Genomic DNA, 10,449 nt, shown 5'->3' on the forward strand with positions numbered 1-10,449 from the left:
CCTTTATTTACATCAGTATTAGAGGCCATGTCAACTTACAACCAAATATAACCATTATACTCTTTAAACATACAAATCTTTCAACATTTGGAGTTAAATGCACTTTATGAAATGATTTAAATTAATCGGGAAAATGTGATTAATGTACTTCATAAATGAAACTGTGGAGGAAGCCCTGTTCTAGAGGATTTCACACTATAATATGAACAGTTGCAATTGCAATGCAATTAAATTAAAAATGTTATCAAAGGAGAAAAGGAGCAGTTTCATAAAGCAATGTATATATTACAGCATAAGCATACAGCTGCATTTCAACCCTTATGTTATTAGCAGTGCAGTATCTTTTCCCTGATATACAACCTTGCTTTCAGAGTGTACCTGCTGTGCTGCACCGGTACGTTCATGTAACATTAACGGCACGTCAGTGCCTTCTGCCTTCATTAGAGTCTAAAAATGCCTTGCCATAAATCAAGAGTTTTGTTTTGAAAGGGTTACACAGATCTACTTCTTGGCAGCTGCAGCACGTGCACGGTTCAGACGGTCCACAATTGTGCGGTCAGTAGTTGCGGAACAGCGCGAAAGAACCAGGCTGACCTCGCCTTCACTGCGCCTCTCTATGGCAGCCTCGGCTGCCCCTTCCAGATCCCTGAATGAGAAAGAGCAAACGGAAGATGAACAGCAAAGCGAAGCAAATATATCAAACATTACAAATAGGACCTCACAGAGAGGGACAGAGACAATAATTGTGTTACACACTCACCCCACCGCTAAGTGTGCCTTCACCTTCTGCTCTGGCGTCACTTTGGACACATATTTCTTGGCCTCATATTTATTGAGGTGTTTCACACAAACCTCTACAAAAGGCTATGAGAAGCAGACAGAAGAGGAGTATCAGACATCAGGCACAGTCTGCTTCACTGGTGGCACATGGGCTCAAAGGTTACCACGCACCAGGTATCCAATGGGCGATTTCTTGCTCTTTGCAAATTTTTCCAGTTCTTCCCAGTCTTCTTTTTCTGCCAGAGCAGTGAGTTTAAGCCACCAGTACCTGTGCACACAAATGATGAGAGTCAGGCCAAGCCCCCAGTGGAAACGGGGACAGGGCTATTACCTGTATTTAGCTGACAACTTTACAGTGACTTATCCCTTTTAAAGGGCAACATTTTTACAGGACCAGTTCAGGGTAAGTACTTTGCTTAAGGACGCTACAACTCGAGTCACCATCTGAACCTGCTTAGCCGTCCAGTTTACCAGGCAAAAGCCCTACACACTACACTATTTGTTACCCTATTTGAGGAGCTAGACAATTTCAGGAAGTGATTCAGGAAGTGTCCAGATTCTGTGATTCTGAACCAGTCAGATGAGTCACCACAGACGACTTATGCTTCCAACTATCTGACCTCTTGTCAGGGACACGGAAGTCCTTGTAGAGCTGTTCAGCCTGCTTGTGCAGGCCCAGGGTCAGCAGGCAGTGTAGTGTGTCATGCAGGGAGCAGCCCAGGACACGTTCACCCTTCTCCTCCTCCACACGGCGCTGGAACCGCAGCAGGCGGATCTCCTCTTCCGTAGCCTGGGATCAGAGACCAGTGAGTGAACCTCCCACCAAGAGCTTTAATCAGCCCGAATGAACCTCATGGAGACAGTGCTCTAAGGCCCGCTAACCAACCCTTAAAAAACTCAAAACGGGGTGGCACAGCGAGTGGCGCTGCTGTCTCACAACGCCTGAGAGGACACGGGTTCGATCCCCGCTCAGTCGGTGTGGAGTTTGCATGTTCTCCCCACGTCTGTGTGGGTTTCCTACCGTTTTCCTTTTTGTAACATGTCTCACCTTAGCAGCAAATTCATTCTTGGCCTTGTTGTATTCATCCACTGCACTCTGGAGTAGGGATACACGTGTCTCCAGCTTCTGTAAACACAAACAAAACACACAGTTCAAAGAAATATAAGAAGTACTTAACTATAACAAATGGGCCTGCTGATGAAGGTAACCTGACAGTTACTTAGAAATACTTTGGTGTATTTTTTCATGTGTCTACTTTCAAAACATTGACAGGCCCTGCAGGAGAAAAAGCACAAAGATGTGTGCAGAGTCACTCACGCCTTCCTGGTAACTGGCTCTCACGTAGAAGTTTCCCAGCTCCTGGTGGTCATCGTCCTGATTGAAAAGGTCCTTCAGAGTTTCCGGCTCCTGATGCTTGCAGAACTAAAACATACACAAAAGCACACATATATATTTTTGTTAAACAGGTGCTTCCATTCCAAGTGGTTTCCAGTACATAACACCACTTTCTTTAAAATCTTCTCATCAGTATAACAATAGCTTCCTTCTATGATGAGAACCTGTGCTGTTTCTCGAGTTTCTTCCTGCACCAGACCCATAAAATGCCAACTCTCCAACAGATGTGTGTGTCACTCTTAATTGCCAATTTCACCCCACACTCGTTTTACTTGCTCACCTGTCTGTAAAGACTCAGGGCGACTGGCTGGTTTCTGAGAGTCATGAAGAAATCTCCGCGGTTCATTTCATTCTTCAGGTACGTAACCACTGTGTACACTGAAGAGACAAAAGGCCACTGCTGTACCCACATCTGCAGAAATGGCTCTGCATGCTCAGCTATCTGTATTTACCATTATGTGCATAATAGTAACAGTAAACAAAGTGAACTAGATGCTATACACCTTGTATTGGAAATCAGATCCATTATTAATGTGCTGTATTGAGTTCAAGTAGAAGTATTTGTGAGTCTGTGTATTAGTGCATTGTACCCAAGTCGGTATCTCCACTCTCAATGGCCTTGCTGAGGGCAAGCTGGCTCCTCTTCATCTTCAACAGTAAAGGCACCTGCTCACCTGACCGAGGCTCAAACTCCAGAAGCTGTGAGAGGAAAAGCAAGTGAGATCCCTAGAACTGCCTACCCTAAGCAGCAGCTGAACTGAAGGAGACTAGTGTACCTTGATGGCGAGCTCCGTCCTGCCACACTCATATGCCTTTGCTGCGATGTCCGAATAGGAGATACCTGCCGTCTCCCCCAACTTGACACTGATCGCTCGAGCAATGACCTCGTCGGCTTCCTCCTTCTGTTGTACCTGCAAGGGAAATAAAGTACCATTTTTGTCTGCATCCAGCAGGACTAGCAGCAGGGTGGACATCCAGCTTTGTGGACTCTGGGGAAAAAGCCAGGCAGACCACAACTGTCCTTTTGTCATAGCTGCAATGGCACCAGTGGTCCAGTTTGTGTACAAGAGAGACCCACCTTGCAACAGGCCCAGTGCTTGAGCACCCTGCTCACTCCCTGGTACTCGGGGGTCTTAAGGTAGCGGCAGATCTCAAAAGCCAGAGGGTAGAGTTTACGGTGCACCAGCCTGGGAAAAGTTCAAAACAAGCCAGACTGCTGTTTACTACCATCGCGATGCTACGCTGGAAACTGGTGAAGGCATCCAGACAAGGCTGGACAGAGGTAGCCTTACACACAAAGCACGAATAAGCATGTAAAAAGCAGTACAGCCTTACCTGTCAATCAGTACCTGCACTGTCATCTGCTTGTACCTGTAAGCTGAGTTAAGGAATGTGCCACCAAGACAAATGCTGCTGATAAAGGGATTTTTAACTTTATTATACAACTTAGCACCCCCCACCTTGTGCTCCTCATGTGCTCACCTTCATGGTGGTGACAGGTGGGGGGCACATGAAAATTTAACCTAATACAACCCAAACACTTCCATCGCACCTCCATCCACATGGCAGCAATAGCAATGGACCAGACAGATCTGCACAGCTGACATCAGATCAGTGGAAACTGCCTCTTGGCACTTGAACACCAATAAACTGGCAGGGAAAGAACTGAGGGTAGAAGTACCGTCCACAGAGGTCCATATAGTTGGACTTTAGCTGTGGAACTGGATCAGTGCTAGTGTCTGGTTTGAGAGACCTCAGACTGGTGTGTGTACGAGAGACAGTCAGTAATGTACCTAAACGTCACTACAAACTGCACTGGCCATAGCGTGAGTCGTGTGTTAAGTTCCTAACATTTGTGAAGAGAGAATGCGCAACTTGGGCTGCTTCTCTCTGCCGCTTATTCCCTCCATTTACGAAGAAAGCTGCGGCCACTTTTTCTGCCATGAAGTTGAGCTCGTTCAGTGTAAGGACTGGACCCAGACAAGAGTACGTGTGTGCTTTGTCCTCCATTGCTTTCACAATATTTATCCTTTCATGGCTTCCACACCACAGTGATTTACTGACAGTTTGCAAACTCTTTTCTGTGGATCAACATATCTGCGCATGAAAGGATACTGAGGAAGTGTGAGGGGGATCCCAACAGTGTAGTCTCGAACAGCGTTCAGAACACGCAGGTCTCGGCACATGTGGACAAACAGTTCTGGACGGAAGTTACTAAGGAAACACTTCCCAAAGGAGGCCGCCTGGGAGAAGAGACAGGAGAACAAGGGACTGTTCATGGCGAACTCTGTGCTTGTGGTATTCCTTCTCTCGCACTCTTCCCCATTCGAACCCCAACTCCAGTCCACAGCACATACAACATCCAAGTCATTTCTTACGCTTCTCCAAACAGTTCCTTCATTTCCCATCTACTCCACATGTAGTGACAATTTCTAAATATATATTATGTCATTTCTTCCTTGCTGAAGTGTTTCACAGAGATCATCTTCTCAAACTGTCAACAACCACAGCAGATGGTTAAAGGAGAAACTGGTCTCATCACAGATGTTCTACTTTCAAAATGACTGCATAGCGCAGGACCTGTTTTTCCACTGGTAATTGTGGTAATGCTTTATGAAATCAGCTGCCTGCCCAACACAATTTTCTGTGGTTGCTAAGATTATAGAAAATTAGTCCTGCTTAACAGTTCAGTAGAAAAAAGACACTTTTAAATTATGTTTACATTTATTTATTTACCTTTTCTCCAAGGCGACTTCCAATGAACTCTATGTTTACATAAGTTTACCCACCTAACCCGAACTGGGGGACTAAACTGAGAAATTCTGTCGTATTAAATACTCCTGCTGCCAAATTATTAGTAGACGCTGCTCCACATGTCAGTCACACCAGAGAAATTATCACATCATACAGAAAACACCTTATCCCCAGATAAGCCTTTTCACAGCTGCTACTCCTGTATGGTAAGTAAATGTTTGTGTACCCTTTTCAAAAAATTTGTAGCAAGGTGCTCAGGATTCATCTATCCTGCATTTTATGCACCAACTCTAGTCATGAACATCGGTGCATCAAGTGGAAAGAAACAAACTAGGGTTACTTAATCACATGTCTGAGGCTATGTCTCTTAATGTAATGCACAAATTGTATTTTTTGCTGAGATGTACGTCGCTTTGGAGAAAAGCATCAGCTAAATGAATAAATGTAAATGTAATGTAAACGGGGTCAAATTGGCTTTGTTTCTTCAAACCGTTGTCATTTTTATTTGAAACCCTTTGATATTCTCATTGGAATGAACACCTGGTGCTATGGTCCCACAACCGGTGACAGGCGGCCTTGGAATCTGCCTTCCATGTGAGATGGGAAAATTCCCCAAGTCCAGCTGTGCCATAGGGCTAAAGCTCTCCCACTGGTGCCTCTGCTGTTCTCTCACCCGCAGCAGCATCTTCTGTGTCTCTGGCTCATGTTCATAGCCTGCAGCCTCCACACACTGCTTCACTGCTTCTCCCAACAGGTCCTGCTCCTTGATCTCCCTCAGGTACTCGTCTGCCTTCTGGCTCTCCTTCTGCAAACACCCCACAGTTAGACACTCAAGCAAAGTGCAAAGCACACACACACACACACACACACACACACAATACGAATACAGAGACGCTCCTTATATTACCTCATACTCTCTGTTGGCCTCAAGCAATAGTGCACCTGGAGCCATGGAGGCTATTTTGAAAATCTCCTCACATGCCGCTGAAAAATGCAGAGCCAAGAGTAATTGGTAAAAGTCACGGTGTAGAGTGTTTAACCTCATCACAGCGTCTAAAGTTAGCAAAGCTATCAGTGCTAGAGTGTTGCAGAAGTTGTGTTACTAATGAGAGAACTGACCTGGTACTTCTTGAAGAAGCTCATGGTGACTTCCACTAATAATTCTCACACCATCCATCTCAGGAACAAGAACCGAGTCTTCATCCAGGTGATACCAGTACCAGGGGTCAAGGAGAAAGCGCAATCGCAAAAAACTGCAAGGGCTGCTTTTCTGGACACAGTCGGAGCCGGCTTGAATAAAATTACAGCGGCAACAGGAACTGTTTCTCAAAAACCTGTTAAGATGACGATGCTTCACCGAGTTCAGAAAAGCAGTCCGAAATAAAGCAAGAGCTTTAACACAGGTACTTCCAGCACACTACTCTGAGCGGCTCTCTTTACACAGCTGTGCACTACACTGTGACACACTGACCCACAAAAGGATACTGAATAGTCTCCTGACACTGTCCAGCCACGAGGAGGTTCTTCTCCCACATGACTACCACAGAGGGCTGCTGGCCCTTGGGCCTGCGACACCTTCATTCAACACAGCAGTCATTTCAACACTCTGAGGAGATCGTTAACACAGAGATGCAGAACAGCAAGCACAGCGATGGATAAATACACACCAGGCCATCTGTTTCGGTGGGGTCTTCATCTTGGTTTCCACCTCACCCAGTTTGTCCTTACAAATAAGACATAAATTGTGTTAGCCAAGGTTACTTCTCAGACTTCATGGGGAAACACTTGGGTATAGATATGGTACAGATTATATGTTCTTGTTTTTCTCTCCATTGTCACTAGCTGGCTTATTCAGATACAAGCATCCCTCAATTAACAAGCTCTATCTACAAAAAATTTCGGTAGAACGGCTCTTGGCTTTCGATGCCCAGTTTTCAGTTAATAAAACAAGAAAAATCAGTGTAACAAAATTTAACCAAAGCCCATATAAGAAAATAAAAGTCCAATTCTAAGCAGAAGTGGAGTAATATTAGTACATGAAAACACTGACATAACATCTTATATACAGTCTGTATCCACATCTCTCAGTCTGATGGCATGTTAAGAATGTAAGACTGTTGGCTGAAGACAGTGGGGCATTATGGGAAGTGTATGAAATTCTGCCAGCGTGTCCTTCGGCCATACTGGGTGTGTTTAATCGAACAACTGCAGAGACAGCAGAGCAATCAGCAGGAGATGTACGGCTCATAGTTTTTTTAGGTATGTATGCACATTTTAGCAGCAGTATGCAGTTTCAGAAAGTTGCACACAACAAACGTGACGTGCTCAGTTTATTGCTCATCCTCCAGAGAACTGATTAAAAAGTGTGTGTTTTATATTGATCTGATATCAAAGGCTGACAGTTATATAGGCGCTTTATAGCGTTCTAGTGATATTTGAGAAAATTGGTTTAGGGTTTACAGAAAGGTGGAGATGCCTTATTTCTTTTGATACTAAGCTAATCTTACTGAAAGGCCATTCCATTACTGAGAAACACACGCGACACCTGAGCTCCTTTTGACGGGAGACTTCCTGCACTCACCTTCAGGTTTGCTGAGCCCATCCAGACGTGGCCTGAGTCTGTGAAAAAGGCCAGGTACTTATAGCTGAAGGACACTGCCATATGGACAATGCTGCTGGCCTGGGGAGTAAGACCTGGGGGAATCTAAAAGCAGCACCAAGGGCCACGAAGTCAGTGGAAGCGGCGCTGCTCTTAGCCAGGAAACACACAGAGAGCACAATGGCATGCAGCAGGGCTGCCATGTCGCTTACCACCGGTGTGCACGCAGTCGTGTCCAGCATGTATAAGTCGGGCCCTGCGGCCAGCAGCACCTTGCTCTGCCTGTCCTGCGAAAGCACGGCCCAGCAGGAGGGCGCCCCCTGCAGGCCTACAAGCAATACAAATATAATCAAAGCACGTGACGACCCTGAGACGCCACTGTGAGGGCATGCCTAGCACGACAGCAAGACCCCACCTGGGACTTCAGGCAGGCGCCGGAGCTTGAGGTCCTCAATGTTTGTAGCAAGAATGAACCTGAAGGTGCCCGAGAGCAGAGCGATGCCTGTGCCATAGGGCGAGTGGAATACCTTGGCCTCAAGCACATGGCTCTGGACAAGTTCCTGCAGATGCACACATTTTGTGTCAATTAATGTGCGAAGAAGCGAACGGCTCAGGTGGGCATGTAACAGGTGTGCGTGTTTACGGTGAAGAGTCCATACGTTGCCCATGCTGAAGTGTCTCTTGAAGGAGCCAAAGAGGTCATAGACGAGCACCGTGCCATCTTCCTGCACACACAGGAGGTCGTCTCCCACCGTCCAGCCCAGCTGTTTCACCACACCACTCTTCCACTGTGGGCCCCAGATGGGTGAGAAAGTGGTTAAGGGACAACGTATGCTGGAAGGAGGCCATTAGTGACAGGAGAAGGGTGTGAACGAGGGCGCACCGGGAAGGCAGCTACGGGCATTCCGGAGGCTGTGTAGATGTCCAGCTGTGGACGCACACTGGGCGAGCAGCGCTGGGATTCCTTCAGGACAGCTGGGCAACAGGCATCACCGTAACTGTACAGATACACTCACCAGGGTTTCCTAAAATCTCTACAGCTTGCACCCTTGTAGTAAATATTTCACCAATGTGTACCTACAGCTTGAAATGTGCTTAAACACAGGTGAAATATCTACTGAGGCATCATAAAAAACTGAGGTGTGTAAATGCATTTCGCCGAAAGCACAGTGTTACGATATATATGTGATATGACTAATAGTTGGACCCCAGCAGCTCACCGATGGGCCCCCCGTAAGGGGCGGCAGCCACGTGACAGTCCCGCAGGCCATCCTTCAGGCTCCAGCCCATCTCGTACAGCTCCACCTTCCTGTCAAGAAGCACAGGGAACCAAAGCCTCCACTCAGCTTCATATCCCTGACATTTCCCACTCAGTGAAAACAATCATCTCATAATTAACTGACCCAGTAGAGCGGCACACTGCCAAACTGCTGATTTATTTTTTTTTTTCACCAGGAAAATACAAATACAGCAAGAAACAGGAAAGTCAGAGACACGACAGACACAGATATGTACATATAAATAAGCAGATGCCTTCATAGTTCTTCAAGATTTAGTCACTGGAGGTTAAGATGATACTGATTTCACTGTACAGCACTTTGAAACTCATCGAAGACAGTTTTTTTTGGTCCTGAATATACATACTCATCAATAAGAACCTTTTCATGCAAGATTAAATCACACACACAGAGTGTCTTCAGTTTCTTCCTTTCAATCTGATTTAAAAATCACCGTTTTGCAGATACGGCCATGTTTATTGTACTGTTCTGCAGTGTGTGTCCACACAGAAGCCCCGAACGTCTGGCAGAACACAAAGCGACCGCCACGCCCCCCCGCAGTGAGTGCGAGCGCGCGACCCGCGTCACAGGCAATAGCGAACGACACTCTGCTGTACAGTACGGAAGACAGGGGTGGCCGCGCCGACCCCCCACCGCAGGACAAAGCGCTCGGCCGACAACCTGTCAGCGTGAACGCGCAGGGAGGGACGGACGGACCTGTAGAACGCGTCTCCTAGCGGGTTCCAGTTGGCCGTAACAAACGCCATGGCCACTGCGCCGAAGGGTCCTCTTCCACACGAAGAACCCCACCAAGCCGAGACGCGCCCAGCAGCAAAAGTGCTCCTCACTGTACTGCTCCACTTCCGGTCGCTGCGGAAGCGGAAGCCTGCTGCCGCTGCTCTCTCGCGCCGCCTCCCGATTAAGAATTCAGACCCGTAACGTTACGCGCCTCTCGACGCGTTTAAAAAAAACTTTTGGTTGTGAAAGTTATCATCAAAGACGTATTAAACACAATCACAAATAAGCACATAAATAACGGGATGTTTTCCATTTATGTAAAACAATTTTCGATGTTCTACGGTTTCTTATTAGATTTATCTAGCAGTGTAAATCACCTTGATGAATGAGGTGTGTGGGCTGATAACACTAGTATTCATTGTAAGTCGCTTTGGATAAAGCGTCTGTTAAATAAATAAATGAAAATGTAGATGTTTTTTTTTTTTGGAGAGAAGTTAGAAAAAACTGTAAATCAGTAGGAGAAATAAGCTCTTCTTGCCATGTTGTTATTTTTCAATTTCACTACAGTACATCCGGGAAGAAAATGCACTTTTACTCCACCACTACATGTCTGTCACCTTTTTTAAAAATTACTTTTCACATTTAAAGTCAACTTTCTCTTCTTGAAACTCACAAAGTCATTTTGTAGGGAGCTGCTGTAACCTGGGCTCACTAGTTATGGTCAATTTCACTGCCTGTTGTCAGCTGCCTGTCGTCTAACTTTTTCTGTCACTTTTATTGGCTATAACTGGCTGTTAGTCACAGTTTGCCTCGCAATGAGACAAATCAGAGTGCGGCGCTCACCATTCAGAGTTTCTTTCTGACCAGTCAGAGTTCAGCGTTGAGTTTTGTCCTGCATGCATTGA

The 10,449-nt window shown here is 46.1% G+C and overlaps 1 protein-coding gene across 1 annotated transcript; it reads right to left on the reverse strand.

Annotated features, from left to right (window-relative positions):
• Nucleotides 1-18: 18 nt before the first annotated feature.
• vps16 (VPS16 core subunit of CORVET and HOPS complexes) lies at nucleotides 19-9,656 on the reverse strand. Its single transcript, XM_018732360.2, has 24 exons — nucleotides 9,524-9,656; nucleotides 8,750-8,838; nucleotides 8,413-8,504; nucleotides 8,189-8,317; nucleotides 7,945-8,089; nucleotides 7,742-7,857; nucleotides 7,512-7,634; nucleotides 6,598-6,653; nucleotides 6,416-6,505; nucleotides 6,050-6,144; nucleotides 5,838-5,914; nucleotides 5,604-5,735; nucleotides 4,292-4,419; nucleotides 3,512-3,547; nucleotides 3,255-3,363; nucleotides 2,953-3,087; nucleotides 2,767-2,875; nucleotides 2,457-2,554; nucleotides 2,099-2,203; nucleotides 1,829-1,906; nucleotides 1,401-1,570; nucleotides 952-1,048; nucleotides 761-864; nucleotides 19-646 (listed from the first exon to the last, which is right to left on the reverse strand). The coding sequence occupies exons 1-24, from the start codon at nucleotides 9,571-9,573 to the stop codon at nucleotides 502-504; spliced, it is 2,508 nt and encodes an 835-aa protein (XP_018587876.2). The 5' UTR covers nucleotides 9,574-9,656; the 3' UTR covers nucleotides 19-501.
• Between the last annotated feature and the right edge of the window lie 793 nt (nucleotides 9,657-10,449).

The sequence above is a fragment of the Scleropages formosus genome, chromosome 1 (assembly GCF_900964775.1).
Source record: "Scleropages formosus chromosome 1, fSclFor1.1, whole genome shotgun sequence".
NCBI lineage: Eukaryota > Metazoa > Chordata > Actinopteri > Osteoglossiformes > Osteoglossidae > Scleropages > Scleropages formosus.